This window comes from Salvelinus alpinus, chromosome 12 (assembly GCF_045679555.1).
Source record: "Salvelinus alpinus chromosome 12, SLU_Salpinus.1, whole genome shotgun sequence".
Lineage (NCBI taxonomy): Eukaryota > Metazoa > Chordata > Actinopteri > Salmoniformes > Salmonidae > Salvelinus > Salvelinus alpinus.
The window spans coordinates 52,902,904-52,920,355 of NC_092097.1; the positions used below are offsets into that span (position 1 = coordinate 52,902,904).

The 17,452-nt window shown below is 42.2% G+C and overlaps 1 protein-coding gene across 7 annotated transcripts in view; it reads right to left on the bottom strand.

Moving 5' to 3' along the window:
• LOC139536351 (glutamate receptor-interacting protein 2-like) overlaps positions 1–17,452 on the bottom strand; it is a 351,360-nt gene that overhangs the window by 64,247 nt on the left and 269,661 nt on the right. For all 7 annotated transcript variants that reach the window (XM_071336818.1, XM_071336817.1, XM_071336816.1 and 4 more), the window contains exons 12-13: positions 8,702–8,891; positions 820–965 (exon numbers count right to left, since the gene is read on the bottom strand). In XM_071336818.1, coding sequence (XP_071192919.1) covers positions 820–965; positions 8,702–8,891 — 336 coding nt within the window. The remainder of the gene's footprint in view (positions 1–819; positions 966–8,701; positions 8,892–17,452) is intronic.

The following is a 17,452-nucleotide window of genomic DNA, read 5'->3' on the forward strand; positions in this document are numbered from 1 at the left end:
AATTAGATTTATACACTGGATATTTTAAATGAGAATTGTAAAAGTTACTTTGGCCCTTAGGGTAACCACTCTAAACCCTGATGATAAACTGTTCATTACAATGATTACTAGAGCATTAGTCTAAGGCAGGGGTGTCCAACTCATTTTGCCCCTAGAGCCACATTCAGTCTCCAACAGCGTTCTGAGAGCCGCACTGAAAATTGGTTATATTTCCTCACCATCAAAATTTGCAAGAAATAGTCCGATGTCTAGGGTTTCATTTAAGTGATTATTAGTGAGCTGGACACATTGAGCTGGACACATTGAGCTGGACACATTGAGTTGGACACAGTGAGCTAGACACATTGAGCTGGACACAGTGAGCTGGACACAGTGAGCTGGACACATTGAGCTGGACACATTGAGCTGGACACAGTGAGCTGGACACAGTGAGCTGGACACATTGAGCTGGACACAGTGAGCTGGACACAGTGAGCTGGACACAGTGAGCTGGACACATTGAGGTGGACACAGTGAGCTGTAAACAGTGAGCTGGACACAGTGAGCTGGACACAGTGAGCTGGACACATTGAGCTGTAAACAGTCAAGAAACTAAATTAATGTATGACCATTGTTGTTTTATAAAGTTTCCATTTGGTTTTAGTCATTTTATAGTATATTGAGTTTGAAATCTCAAACCACCCCCTCGCGTGCCGGATCCGGCCCATGGCCCGTATGTTTGACACCCCTGGTCTATAGCTTTTCAACCATTTTATAAATTCATTAGTTTCACATATTGTACATATAGCCTACTGGGAGGCCTAAGCCCAAGAGACCAACCTGCGACGTCAAACTCTATTTCAAGAGAGACCTTATTGGCCAGAGCGGCGTCTCGGAGAAGCTGATTGGCCTCCTCCAGTGTTCCATCCTCCGTGGGGATTCCGTTGATGGACAGGAGTCTGTCTCCAACCTGCAGCAGGCCGCACCTGTCGGGACAATCGATCAATAAATGAAGTGATCAATCATTCAATCAATCAAATGTAATTATAAAGCCCTGTTGACACAAAATGTATTTACTGTAACCCGGCCTAGACGCAAAAGAGAAGTTAGGAAAAAAGGCAGTCACATTTTTACATCATTTTACGATTTAAATCGGATCAAATACATTTGATTGGATTTGTACTTTCAGTTGTAACAATCAGAGAAATGATTACGAAAAACTGAGAGAGGGAAAAGTACAGAGTAGCAGAGTTAAGACATTGTGTAATAATGAATACAGTAACCTCCAGGGAAGGAGAGCATATGAATCTTACTACCAAACATCTGGACTATAGTTGATTGAAAAGGCACTGGGGAGAGAGAGAGAGAGAGAGAGAGAGAGAGAGAGAGAGAGAGAGAGAGAGAGAGAGAGAGAGAGAGAGAGAGAGAGAGAGAGAGAGAGAGAGAGAGAGTAGGAACGAGAGAGAGAGAGAGAGTAGAACGAGAGAGTAGGAACGAGAGAGAGAAAGAGAGAGAGCGAGAGGGTGAGAGTGAGAGAGAGAGTAGGAACGAGACAGAGAGAAAGAGAGGGAGAGGGAGAGGGAGAGGGAGAGGGAGAAGGAGAGGGAGAAGGAGAGGAAGAGGAAGAGGAAGAGGAAGAGGGAGAGGGAGAGGGAGAGGGAGAGGGAGAAGGAGAGGGAGAGGGAGAGGGAGAGGGAGAGGGAGAGGGAGAGGGAGAGGGAGAGGGAGAGGGAGAGGGAGAGGGAGAGGGAGAGGGAGAGGGAGAAGGAGAGGGAGAGGGAGAGGGAGAGGGAGAGGGAGAGGGAGAGGGAGAGGGAGAGGGAGAGGGAGAGGGAGAGGGAGAGGGAGAGGGAGAGGGAGAGGGAGAGGGAGAAGGAGAGGGAGAGGGAGAGGGAGAGGGAGAGGGAGAGGGAGAAGGAGAGGGAGAGGGAGAGGGAGAGAGAGAGGGAGAGGGAGAGGGAGAGGGAGAGGGAGAGGGAGAAGGAGAGGGAGAGGGAGAGGGAGAGGGAGAGGGAGAGGGAGAGGGAGAGGGAGAGGGAGAGGGAGAAGGAGAGACTCCCATATCTATTGGGTGAAATACCACAGTGTGCCATCACAGCAACACAATTTGTGACCTGTTCCCACAAGAAAAGGGCAACCAGTGAAGAACAAACACCATTGTAAATACAACCCATATAAATGTTTATTTTCCCTTTTGTACGTTAACTGTTTGCACATCACTACAACACTGTGTATATACATAATATGAAAAGTCTTTATTCTTTTGGAACTTGTGTGAGTGTAATATTTACTGTTCACTTTTAATTGTTTATTTCATTTTTGTTTATCCATTTCACTTGCTTTGGCAATGTAAGCATATGTTCACCATGCCAATAAAGCCCCTTGAATTGAATTGAGAGAGAGAGAGAGACAGACAGAGAGAGAAAGAGAGAGATACGAATATATGAAAGCAGAGTTGGAAACAAACAGACTCTATTACAAGTTTAGAGGTGTTCTGATTATTTTTACACGCACACACACACACACACACACACACACACACACACACACACACACACACACACACACACACACACACACACACACACACACACACACACACACACACACACACACACACACACACACACACACACACACACACACACACAGAGTCGTGATGTTGATGTATCAGTAGTTTACAGTGTGATGCTGCAGTGAGGTCTGAGGCCATGCTCCATTAACCACCCACTCAATGATCTCAACCAGCCTCTTCTTGGATGTAGGAATCAACAGCCACCTTCTCTTCTCTGGAACAACAGGCTGTTTAGCGAATATGTCCTACATATGTACAAGGGTTCCAAAAGGGTTCTTCGGCTGTCCCCATAGGAGAACCCCTAAAAGGTTCTAGATAGTACAATATTTTCTAAAAGTGTAGGATTTTTAAAAATATTTATTTTTATTTTTTATTATTAACCCCTCCACCACCCCCCCTCTTCGGAGGACAAATATCTTCGTTTTTTTACAGCTTTTTTGCTACATATATATATACACTTTACATATATACATGGTACTTTTATTTCCAGCAATCACATAACAATTACACATGACAGAACATAAGCTCTTTAATCCCACCCTTCAGCCACTCTCAGTCCATCCCACCTATCCCCATGGCCCACGCTCGTTTGGTTTCCATGTGCCAAACATTTTTCCATTGTGTTGTGATGTTTTACATACATGTTGAACCTTTCTAAACCAATAGTATCCACAGATTGTGAGCTAAAGATGAAAACCTTTCCTACCAGTATTATTATATTATTTATTGACTATGGCTGTCCAGATCGCCCAACACTGCTATTTGTAAGGTTCATGTTAAGTGCATGTTGTGATTTATTTTAACCGTTCCTGAACCTGTGACCAGAAACAAGCTACATAGAGACAATACCAGAATAAATTATCTATTGATTCTGTCTCTTCGCAGCAAAATCTACAGAGCTGAGATTGTTGTATTGTTGCCCCATATATATACTGTAGCATTCTGTTGGTGGCAAGAATTTTATATCATAATTGAAATTGAAAAACTCTAAGTGTGGAATCAAGTGTAGTTTTTTTGTACCAGTTCATAAACCATATGCCATGGAATTGGTACATCAAAAATATCCTCCCATTTATTTTGCAACCCCTATGGCGCAGCTGTCAACATTTTTGTCCATTTATTTTTCTATTTATGCCAGTTCCTTTCAGCCAATTTATATATTTAATATATGGCAGGCAAACAAGTTCCCTACCTACGTCCTTTTCCACTTGCCTCCTCCATTTTTGTGGTAGTGCTGCAATCAGTTGGTTGTACATTTGGATTGAGCAGATATTCCCATATATTTTCGATAGCTGCATATGTGACATAACTCCTCCATTCCTATTCATAATATCATTAATACATATAATACCATATTTAAAAAAAAAAATCCATAAAGAATGTTTTTTTTATTGATCAGTATATTTGAGTTTAACCATAACATTTGTTGTAATATTTGTTCTATCTTTTCTGGAGTATAGAACTGAAATTGTACCAACCTGCTGTATGTTTCTTAATTGTTACCACCATTTTGATTCCTTACATGTGGCGACAAGGTAAATACTTTGTAATCATTTGGGATTGGATCTGGCTGGTAGTTGGGGTTAGTATCACCATTTTACATTATGTATAGCATGGGACAGTGGCGCTCACAACAAGCCATGAAGTGACCTTTTTAAGTGCTCTTTTTAGTTTTCTCAGTAGACTTTTCTACATTTTAAAGTAAATAAATAAAGTAAAAAGAGGCTATTATTTTAGTACAGTTCACAAACACAGTAAGGCAGTTTGATTATGCTTACTATATAACTAAAACTCTATGTTTTGTATGGCTTGTTTAAGAAAGGGTGATACTTTAAACAACATTTCATTTTCAATTGGTCGGAAATGAGAAGTTGTAATCTGTATGACGGCTATTTTTGAACAAAGGATGAGCCTTCCTTAATAATCTACTGGAGAACCATTTGGGATTTAAGTATAACTTATGTATGAGTGAAGCTTTTAGTGAGAGGTTTAATATTTGAGTCCCCTAAATTCATATTTATTATATAAATAGGTACGTAAAAAATTTTCTGGCTTAGCATTCCAAATAACATGAAATATTTTCTGCTCATATGATTTTAAAAAGCAAGTCATCTGGAGTAGGCAGTGACATTAGTAAATAAACTGTGATAGGACCAAAGCGTTTTTCCATAAATAAACAAGTATTTACCTCTCCATGGTTACAGAATCTTATCTATTTTTGCTAACTTTCTATTGAAATTAATTGTGGTAAGTTCATTTATATTTTTTGAGATGTGAATACCAAGTGTGTCTACTTCCCCATCTGCCCATTTTATTGGTAAACTACAAGGTATTGTAAACACTGTATTTTTTAACGATCCAATAAGGAATATGGTACACTTGTCATAATTAGGTTTTAATCCAGAGAGGCTAGAAAAGTGATCAAGATCTTCAATGAGACTGTGCAGGGATCCAGATTGCAGATTTAAGAAAAAAACTGGAGTCATCGGCATTTATTGACACTTGTTTTTATCCCCTGGATTTCAAACCCCTTGATGTTCTTGTTGGATCTAATTTTAATAGCTAGCATTTCAATGGCCATAATAAATAGATATGGAGACAATGGACAGCCTTGATTTATTCCTCTTAAAAGCTCAATACTTTCTGAGAAGTAACCATTATTTACTATTTTACAATCTGGGGTTGCTGTACATAACTTTAACACATTGTATAAGAGATTCACCAAAATTAAAGTCATCCAGGCATTTATATATACATTCTAATCATACTTTATCAAACGCCTTTTCAAAATCTGCTATGAAGTCCCCCCAAAAATGTAGGATCTTAATTTGATAACTGTTGCAGGAGAACTTTCCTGAATTGTAGTGCATTTGAGGCTTAAAAAGGCTTTTAAAGGAAGTAATTTCCACTTGGAATTTTCAGACTTGATTTTCAACCCCAACAAAAATGTCCATTCATTATGATTTACATGATAATTCACATTTGCTGTTGCTGCAGTATTATTTTCCTGCTGTAAGAAACTGGCTCAAATGAATGACCATACATCTGTACACTAACAGAATGCTTTTACCAGCTGCACAACAGGCCTAGGCAAAACACAGGGTGTCTGGGATGAGATGGGTTTATATCCCCTCCTCTGGAAATCATTTGAAAGTGTCAGCTATGCTGGAGGTTTTGCAGAAACAAGAAGTAAAGGGTAGAGTTAACTCATCTAATACACTGTAATGAGGTAACTAATCTAATACACTTTAATGAGTTGGGTAAACTCATCTAATACACTGTAATGAGGTAACTAATCTAATACACTTAAATGAGTTGAGTTAACTCATCTAATACACTCTAATGAGTTGAGTTAACTCATCTAATACACTATATTGAGTTGAGTTAACTCATCTAATATACTATAATGAGTTGGGTTAACTCATCTAATACACTCTAATGAGTTGAGTTAACTCATCTAATACACTCTAATGAGTTGGGTTAACTCATCTAATACACTCTAATGAGTTGAGTTAACTCATCTAATACACTATAATGAGTTGAGTTAACTCATCTAATACACTATGTTGAATTGAGTTAACTCATCTAATATACTATAATGAGTTGGGTTAACTCATCTAATACACTCTAATGAGTTGAGTTAACTCATCTAATACACTCTAATGAGTTGAGTTAACTCATCTAATACACTATAATGAGTTGAGGACATAGTTAGACAGAGAAGGAGAAAGAGAGAGAGAGAGAGACAGACATGCTAATGAGTTCTCTCATTTACTGTCAAGACAACAAGATTTAGACATGTTTCTACACAAAGTCTGTTTGAAGTTCTCCAGTCCACCCCCCCAAACCCCCCTAACCCCAATCTTTAAATCTTCTAACTGATAAGCAATGAGAGAGAATTCTCCAGTCTGAGCCCCACTGAGTCCTGACCCAGATACCCAAGTAATATTAACGATCATCCAGTTTGATAACGGCCAAGATGCTTTCCTTTTAAGTTGAAAGAAACACACCGTCTCTTTAATTTCAAGTCTTCCTGATAGGCCAGCAGACATTTTTAAAGTATTGTTTTCAATACAACTCGTCCATTTCAAGTAACCCAAAATGATCGAGAAGAGAGAGAGAAGGAGAAAGAGAGAGAAGGAGAAATAAGGAGAGAGAGAGAGAAACACAGGGGAAAGGAGATACACCAATGTGGAGAGAGACTCCCCAGGTTGCTGTAACTCTCTGTCAGAGACGTGTGTGTGTGTGTGTGTGTGTGTGTGTGTGTGTGTGTGTGTGTGTGTGTGTGTGTGTGTGTGTGTGTGTGTGTGTGTGTGTGTGTGTGTGTGTGTGTGTGTGTGTGTGTGTGTGTGTGTGTGTGTGTGTGTGTGTGTGTGTGTGTGTGGGTGTGGGTGTGGGTGTGGGTGTGGGTGTGCGTGCGTGCATTCGTGCGACAGTTGAAAACTTTATCTGTCGTCTAGAAGGAGGATCTATCTATTTACCCCCCTGTCTTGTGTGCCAATGGGTGCGTTCCAGGACAACTTTCTCGCAGCATTACTGTCTGTCAATCTCAGCAGATTTCTCAATGTTATTAAAGTGTTAACATATTATTCATGTGGTTCCTGAGACATAAGAAGTACTTCTCCAGATGGAGTGAGAACAGCAAAAAAGACGATTTTCTACCAGCGGAGGCCTCTGTCGTTGTGAAACAGCGCTGGTGACAAGGAGGATTATGGGTAAACAAACAGACACAATTCCCTGTGCTCAGATCAAAGCAAAAACACAAAAGGGAACTTTCTCTCTCTCTCTCTCTCTATATATATATATATATATAAAGTATCTCTATCTCTCTCTCTCTCTCTCTCTCTTTCTCACTCTTTAGTCAAGAATAGTCCAATTATCCCGTAGTGAAGTAGGATTACCCTGGAGACAAGTCAGAGTTCAAAATTAGTAAAAAAAAATAAAAAAAGGAAATTCTTCATGATATCAACTTGTTTTGTTTCCCTGCTGCAGATAGTGGAGACACAAAGGTTCTGAATCTCTGTAGTCAACAGGAAAGCCATGTTGGGTCCCACTTTAAAACCAACAACAACTTATAAAGTCTTAATATAACATCAGTAAAACACTACACAGATGGGTCTGAATCAGTGGAGGCTGGTGGGAGGAGCTATAGGAGGATGGGCTCATTGTAATGGCTGGAATGGAATAAATGGAATGGAGTCTAACATGTGGTTTCCATATGTTTGATGTGTTTCATACCGTTGCATTAGTTCCATTCCATCCATTACAATGAGCCCATCCTCCTATAGCTCCTCCCACCAGCCTCCATTGATCCAAACAGTGTAGATCAATTCACTACAGATGTAGGACCTTAATTTGCGCCATTTTTCCACAGCAGGAAAGTAATCCTGCAGCAATAGGAAATTTGAATTATTATGTGGATTATAATTAATGATCATTTTTGAAGGGCTCGATACATTTTTTGTAAGGGAAACCTTCTTAAACCTCAAACACACTACAACAGGGTGATCAAATTAAGATTCTACATCTGTAACATAGTAGTAGTAGTATTAGTAGTGGGGGTGGTAGTAGAAAACACCAAGGGGTGATTGGATTTAAAGTAATTTATCACCATTCACCTACCCATGCCTTCACCAGACAAGTGAATCGAGAACCTGTTCTAATTAAGCAATAAGGCCCGAGGGGGTGTGGTATATGGTCAATATACCATGGCTTAGGGCTGTTCTTCGGCACGACACAACACGGAGTGCCTGGACACAGCCCTTAGCCGTGGTATATTGGCAATATACCACAAACCCCCGAGGTGCCTTGTTGCTAATAGAAACGGGTTACCAACGTAATCAGAAAAATGAAAATAAATGCTTTGTCATACCCGTGGTATAGATGGCTTTCAGCCAATCAGCAGTCAGGGCTCGACCACCCAGTCTATAATTTACAAATAACAGCCTGGCCGGAAGGCCATAACACACTTGCTATATTACTCCAGTCTGTCTGTTGGCCTGATTCATGACGACAAGAATCACTGTCTGAAGTAGCAGTGTCTCTGTGTTACTGCGACACTGTCTGGAGCCTGTCTGATCCATCTCTAGATCACTCTCTCCACATCACAATCACAAGCTTCAGTTTTCAGGAGGTGTGCGTGCGTACCTCTCGGCAGAGCTGTCCGGCTCTATGAAACGTATGAGCGGGGGAGCAGAGAGGGTCTCTGTAGCGAAGATGCCTCCCTGTAGCTGGACCCCAAAGCCGTTTAGAGGGTCTCCTCTCAGGGTGATCTCACTGCTCTCTGTGTGGACGATCTGACCACCAGGACCCACTGTACTGGATGCCAGTGACACAGCTGGAGAGAGAGAGTGGGAGAGAGAGAGAGAGAGAGAGAGAGAGAGAGAGAGAGAGAGAGAGAGAGAGAGAGAGAGAGAGAGAGAGAGAGAGAGAGAGATGGCATTCTACATCATTAAAAAACAATTTCAAATTTAAATAACTATTCAAATTTGGCTAAAACTAATTGAATGTGTCATTGAACCAATTGCACTTTATGGAGGCGAGGTGTGGGGTCCACTTGCAAAACAAGATTTCATCAAATGGGACAAACACCCCATTGAAACCCTGCATGCAGAGTTCTGTAAGATTCTCCTACATGTCCAGAGGAAAACTACAAACAATGCATGCAGGGCAGAATTAGGCCAATATCCACTAATAATAAAAACTCAAAAAAGAGCAATTAAGTTTTGGAAACATCTAAAATACAGTGACCCCCTCTCATATCATTACCAAGCCCTGCAATGCCAAGAGCTGAGCAAAGAAAAGAGTTCCCTCATCCAGCTGGTCCTGGGGCTGAGTTCACACACTTGTTCTACTAACACACTGAAGCCTCAGGACCAGAACATCCAATCAATCAGAATAAACCAAATTACAACACAGTCAAAACAAAACTACATTACTTATTGGGAAACACAAGCACAAACACAAAGCAAAATGCAGTGCTTTCTGGCCCTAAATCGACAGTACACCGTGGCAAACTATTTTACCATGGTTACTGATCAAAACCTTAGAAAAACCTTGACAAAGTATAGGCTCAGTGAGCACAGCCTTTCCATTGAGAAGGGTAGACACAGGAAAACCTGGCTCCCTGTAGAGGAAAGGCTGTGCAACCACTGCACAACAGCAGAACCTGAGACGGAGCTGCATTTCCTGACAAAATGTCAAAAATATAAAACAATTAGAGAGTGTCATTTTCCCAAATTTGAAACCCTTATTCAAGGTTTCAAAGACCTCTCTGATGAGAATAGGCTACCCGTCCTGTTGGGGGAGGACGCAGAGAGCTGTGGGTTGGCAGCGCACTACATTGCTGCCTGCCATAAGTTGAGGGACAATGTCTGACAGACCAATCAACCTGCACATGTACTCTACTGTATGCTTATTGTTATTGTTGAATGTATGGTTATTTTGACCCTTGGTTATTGTTGTTACTGTTGTCCCGTTGACAATTTTGATTCTTATTATTTTCATATTCTAAATATCCAAAGTAAGCTTTGGCAATATGTACAGTGGGGAGAACAAGTATTTGATACACTGCCGATTTTGCAGGTTTTCCTACTTACAAAGCATGTAGAGGTCTGTCATTTTTATCATAGGTACACTTCAACTATGAGAGACGGAATCTAAAACAAAAATCCAGAAAATCACATTGTATGATTTTTAAGTAATTAATTTGCATTTTATTGCATGACATAAGTATTTGATACATCAGAAAAGCAGAACTTAATATTTGGAATTACAGAGATCATACGTTTCCTGTAGTTCTTGACTAGGTTTGCACACACTGCAGCAGGGATTTTGGCCCACTCCTCCCTACAGATCTTCTCCAGATCCTTCAGGTTTCGGGGCTGTCGCTGGGCAATACGGACTTTCAGCTCCCTCCAAAGATTTTCTATTGGGTTCAGGTCTGGAGACTGGCTAGGCCACTCCAGGACCTTGAGATGCTTCTTACGGAGCCACTCCTTAGTTGCCATGGCTGTGTGCTTCGTGTCGTTGTCATGCTGGAAGACCCAGCCACGACCCATCTTCAATGCTCTTACTGAGGGAAGGAGGTTGTTGGCCAAGATCTCGCGATACATGGCCCCATCCATCCTCCCCTCAATACGGTGCAGTCGTCCTGTCCCCTTTGCAGAAAAGCATCCCCAAAGAATGATGTTTCCACCTCCATGCCTCACGGTTGAGATGGTGTTCTTGGGGTTGTACTCATACTTCTTCTTCCTCCAAACACGGCGAGTGGAGTTAGACCAAAAAGCTCTATTTTTGTCTCATCAGACCACATGACCTTCTCCCATTCCTCCTCTGGATCATCCAGATGGTCATTGGCAAACTTCAGACGGGCCTGGACATGCACTGGCTTAAGCAGGGGGACCTTGCGTGCGCTGCAGGATTTTAATCCATGACGGCGTAGTGTTTTACTAATGGTTTTCTTTGAGACTGTGGTCCCAGCTCTCTTCAGGTCATTGACCAGGTCCTGCCGTGTAGTTCTGGGCTGATCCCTCACCTTCCTCATGATCATTGATGCCCCACGAGGGGAAATCTTGCATGGAGCCCCAGACCGAGGGTGATTGACCGTCATCTTGAACTTCTTCCATTTTCTAATAATTGCGCCAACAGTTGTTTCCTTCTCACCAAGCTGCTTGCCTATTGTCCTGTAGCCCATCCCAGCCTTGTGCAGGTCTACAATTTTATCCCTGATGTCCTTACACAGCTCTCTGGTCTTGGCCATTGTGGAGAGGTTGGAATCTGTTTGATTGAGTGTGTGGACAGGTGTCTTTTATACAGGTAACGAGTTCAAACAGGTGCAGTTAATACAGGTAATGAGTGGAGAACAGGAGGGCTTCTTAAAGAAAAACTAACAGGTCTGTGAGAGCCGGAATTCTTACTGGTTGGTAGGTGATCAAATACTTATGTCATGCAATAAAATGCAAATTAATTATTTAAAAATCATACAATGTGATTTTCTGGATTTTTGTTTTAGATTCCGTCTCTCACAGTTGAAGTGTACCTATGATAAAAATGACAGACCTCTACATGCTTTGTAAGTAGGAAAACCTGCAAAATCGGCAGTGTATCAAATACTTGTTCTCCCCACTGTACATTGTTATGTCATGCCAATAAAGCAAATTAAATTGGAGAGAGAGAGAGAGAGAGAGAGAGAGAGAGAGAGAGAGAGAGAGAGAGAGAGAGAGAGAGATAGAGAAAGAGAGAGAGAGAGACCCACGCCAAGAGGACTTACATCCAGACCACAGCACCCCCAGACACATCCACACCCCCACCCCAACCAATCAACACCCCCCCACATCAACCATGCCCACACCCCATTTAGGCCCCCTCAGATCAGACCTATGCCACTCCTGCCCACCCCATGCACCCCACCCCCGCAAAGAGGGCATCAACATGGAAGTCACACATACGCCCAGGTAGTGAGCGGGCAAACAGGCCCAACCCCCACTCTTACACTCGCCCAAGCCAACGGCATGTACCAGATGCTCAGCAGGCTCTGCTCACACTTACTGGCCTGAGGCCAAATCACACGGCCAACAACATTGGACACTTTATGGAACAAAAAGCCTTCACTATATCATCCTGGAATATCCAAGGCCTGAGGTCATCTGCCTTTGGCCTAAAGAGCAGGAACCCGGACTTCACCAAAGAAATCGGTAATGCAGACATTGTCATCCTGCAAGAAACATGGTATAGCGGAGACGGACCCACTGGTTGCCCTCTAGGTTACAGAGAGCTGGTGGTCCCATCCACCAAACTACCAGGTGTGAAACAGGGAAGGGACTCAGGGGGAATGCTAATTTGGTATAGAGCAGACCTAACTCACTCCATTAAATTAATCAAAACAGGAACATTTTACATTTGGCTAGAAATTCAAAAGGAAATTATCTTAACAGAGAAAAATGTCCTCCTGTGTGCTACCTATATCCCCCCACTAGAATCCCCATACTTTAATAAAGACAGCTTCTCCATCCTGGAGGGGGAAATCAATCATTTCCAGGCCCAGGGACATGTATTAGTCTGTGGCGACCTAAATGCCAGAACTGGACAAGAACCTGACACCCTCAGCACACAGGGGGACAAACACCTGCCTGCAGGTGACAGCATTCCCTCCCCCATATGCCCCCCTAGGCACAACTATGACAACATAACCAACAAAAACGGGTCACAACTCCTGCAGCTCTGTCGCACGCTGGGTATGTACATAGTCAATGGTAGGCTTCGAGGGGACTCCTATGGTAGGTTCACCTATAGCTCATCTCTTGGCAGTAGCACTGTAGACTACTTTATCACTGACCTCAACCCAGAGTCTCTCAGAGCGTTCACAGTCAGCCCACTGACACCCCTATCAGACCACAGCAAAATCACAGTCTACTTGAACAGAGCAATACTCAATCATGAGGCATCAAAGCCAAAGGAACTGAGTAACATTAAGAAATGCTATAGATGGAAGGAATGCAGTTTGGAAACCTACCAAAAAACAATTAGGCAACAGCAAATTCAATCCCTTTTAGACAACTTCCTGGGTAAAATGTTCCACTGCAATAGTGAAGGTGTAAACTTGGCAGTAGAAAATCTTAATAGTATATTTGACCTCTCAGCTTCCCTATCAAATCTAAAAATCTCAAATAGAAAACCGAAGAAAATGAACAACAATGACAAATGGTTTGATAAAGAATGCAAAAATCTAAGAAATAAATTGAGAAACCTGTCCAACCAAAAACATAGAGACCCGGAAAACCTGAGTCTACGCCTTCACTATGGTGAATCACTAAAACAATACAGAAATACACTACGGAACAAGAAGGAACAGCACGTCAGAAATCAGCTCAATGTAATTGAAGACTCCATAGACTCTAACCAATTCTGGGAAAATTGGAAAACACTAAACAAACAACAACACGAAGAATTATCTATCCAAAATGGAGATGTATGGGTAAACCACTTCTCCAATCTTTTTGGCTCTATAACAAAGAATAAAGAGCAAAAACATATACATGATCAAATACAAATCCTAGAATCAACTATTAAAGACTACCAGAACCCACTGGATTCTCCAATTACCTTGAATGAGTTACAGGACAAAATAAAAACCCTCCAACCCAAAAAGGCCTGTGGTGTTGATGGTATCCTTAATGAAATGATCAAATATACAGACAACAAATTCCAATTGGCTATACTAAAACTCTTTAACATCGTCCTTAGCTCTGGCATCTTCCCCAATATTTGGAACCAAGGACTGATCACCCCAATCCACAAAAGTGGAGACAAATTTGACCCCAATAACTACCGTGGAATATGCGTCAACAGTAACCTTGGGAAAATCCTCTGCATTATCATTAACAGCAGACTCGTACATTTCCTCAATGAAAACAATGTACTGAGCAAATGTCAAATTGGCTTTTTACCAAATTACCGTACAACAGACCATGTATTCACCCTACACACCCTAATTGACAACCAAACAAACCAAAACAAAGGCAAAGTCTTCTCATGCTTTGTTGATTTCAAAAAAGCCTTCGACTCAATTTGGCATGAGGGTCTGCTATACAAATTGATGGAAAGTGGTGTTGGGGGTAAAACATACGACATTATTAAATCCATGTACACAAACAACAAGTGTGCGGTTAAAATTGGCAAAAAACACACACATTTCTTCACACAGGGTCGTGGGGTGAGACAGGGATGCAGCTTAAGCCCCACCCTCTTCAACATATATATCAACGAATTGGCGCGGGCACTAGAACAGTCTGCAGCACCCGGTCTCACCCTACTAGAATCCGAAGTCAAATGTCTACTGTTTGCTGATGATCTGGTGCTTCTGTCACCAACCAAGGAGGGCCTACAGCAGCACCTAGATCTTCTGCACAGATTCTGTCAGACCTGGGCCCTGACAGTAAATCTCAGTAAGACCAAAATAATGGTGTTCCAAAAAAGGTCCAGTCACCAGGACCACAAATTCCATCTAGACACCATTGCCCTAGAGCACACAAAAAACTATACATACCTCGGCCTAAACATCAGCACCACAGGTAACTTCCACAAAGCTGTGAACGATCTGAGAGACAAGGCAAGAAGGGCCTTCTATGCCATCAAAAGGAACATAAATTTCAACATACCAATTAGGATCTGGCTAAAAATACTTGAATCAGTCATAGAGCCCATTGCCCTTTATGGTTGTGAGGTCTGGGGTCCGCTCACCAACCAAGATTTCACAAAATGGGACAAACACCAAATTGAGACTCTGCATGCAGAATTCTGCAAAAATATCCTCCGTGTACAACGTAGAACACCAAATAATGCATGCAGAGCAGAATTAGGCCGATACCCACTAATTATCAAAATCCAGAAAAGAGCCGTTAAATTCTACAACCACCTAAAAGGAAGCGATTCCCAAACCTTCCATAACAAAGCCATCACCTACAGAGAGATGAACCTGGAGAAGAGTCCCCTAAGCAAGCTGGTCCTAGGGCTCTGTTCACAAACACAAACACACCCCACAGAGCCCCAGGACAACAGCACAATTAGACCCAACCAAATCATGAGAAAACAAAAAGATAATTACTTGACACATTGGAAAGAATTAACAAAAAAACAGAGCAAACTAGAATGCTATTTGGCCCTAAACAGAGAGTACACAGTGGCAGAATACCTGACCACTGTGACTGACCCAAACTTAAGGAAAGCTTTGACTATGTACAGACTCAGTGAGCATAGCCTTGCTATTGAGAAAGGCCGCCGTAGGCAGACATGGCTCTCAAGAGAAGACAGGCTATGTGCACACTGCCCACAAAATGAGGTGGAAACTGAGCTGCACTTCCTAACCTCCTGCCCAATGTATGACCATATTAGAGAGACATATTTCCCTCAGATTACACAGATCCACAAAGAATTTGAAAACAAATCCAATTTTGATAAACTCCCATATCTACTGGGAGAAATTCCACAGTGTGCCATCACAGCAGCAAGATTTGTGACCTGTTGCCACAAGAAAAGGGCAACCAGTGAAGAACAAACACCATTGTAAATACAACCCATATTTATGCTTGTTTATTTTAACTTGTGTGCTTTAACCATTTGTACATTGTTACAACACTGTATATATATAATATAACATTTGTAATGTCTTTATTGTTTTGAAACTTCTGTATGTGTAATGTTTACTGTTAATTTTTATTGTTTATTTCACTTTTGTATAATATCTACCTCACTTGCTTTGGCAATGTTAACACGTTTCCCATGCCAATAAAGCCCCTTGAATTGAATTGAATTGAGAGAGACAGAGAGAGAGACAGAGAGACAGAGAGAGAGAGAGAGAGAGAGAGAGAGAGAGAGAGAGAGAGAGAGAGAGAGAGACAGAGAGAGAGAGAGAGAGAGAGAGAGAGAGAGAGAGAAAGCGAGAGAGCGAGAGAGAAAGCGAGAGAGCGAGAGAGAGAGAGAGAGAGCGAGAGAGACAGAGCGAGAGAGAGCGAGAGAGAGAGAGCGAGAGAGAGAGAGAGAGAGAGAGAGAGAGAGAGAGAGAGAGAGAGAGAGAGAGAGAGAGAGAGAGAGAGAGAGAGAGAGAGAGAGAGAGAGAGAGAGAGAGAGAGAGAGAGAGAGAGAGAGAGAGAGAGAGAGAGAGAGAGAGAGAGAGAGAGAGAAAGACAGAGAGAGAGAGAGAGAGAGAGAAAGCGAGAGAGCGAGAGAGAAAGCGAGAGAGCGAGAGAGAGAGAGAGAGAGCGAGAGAGACAGAGCGAGAGAGAGCGAGAGAGAGAGAGAGAGAGAGAGAGAGAGAGAGAGAGAGAGAGAGAGAGAGAGAGAGAGAGAGAGAGAGAGAGAGAGAGAGAGAGAGAGAGAGAGTGTGTCACGACTTCCACCGAAGGTGGCTCCTCTCCCTGTTCGGGCGGTGCTCGGCGGTCGTCGTCGCCGGCCTACTAGCTGCCACCGATCCATTTTTCCTTTTCGTTTGTGTCTGTCTGTATTGTTTACACCTGTGTCTTGTTAGTTGATTTCGGTGGGTATATTTACGTCCGCTGCCTACGAGTCTTTGTGCGGGATTGTTTTCTGTGGTGACGTTATTTAGGGGTGCGTGTCTGCACCACGGGGTTTCCTTTCTCTCGGCAGTTGTGCCGTTTTGGTATTGAGTTTAGTAGTAGAGGTTTCTCCTCCGTGTGTGTTACGCTTTATTCCCTGGGTGTGTGGCAATCTCGTTTTGGGCGTGTTTTAGTCCCATGTTGTAGTTGTGTTGGGACTGCTCATTAAACTTTTGCCACTGGGATTTCCTTGCTCTCCTGCTCCTGATTCCTGCACCTCCCTCCGTTAGGAGGCACCGTAACAGAGAGAGAGTGAGAGAGAGATAGAGATAGATAGATAGATAGATAGATAGATAGATAGATAGATAGAGAGATATCAGACAGAACACATACTATCTACCCTATCAGGAGTGACCATCTCTACTCCTGGAAAGCCACTAGGTGTGCAGGGTGTTGTTTCAACCCTGCAGTAAAACACCTGATTCAGCTAATCAAGGTCCTGGTAAAGTCACTAGCAGAACATTTGCAGAAAATCCTGTGAGAGGGTAGCTCCCGGGATGAGGGTTGGGCATATCAAGAGTCAATCAAATATGGATTAAATAGAATCACCAGAGCAAAGACAAACATAACACCCTCATAGTATTAAAATAAGGAAAACAGAACCAGCATGATTACATCAACTAAATGAAAATGGTGGAATAACAGCACACTGAGCAGTATGATATCCTTGCACCAAACTACAGATGTAGTAGCTTAATTTGAGCCAGTTTGCTACAGCAGGAAAATAATCCTGTAAGGTTTGATACATGTTTCTTAAAATCTGCCCAGTGTTTTCCAGATATCTATG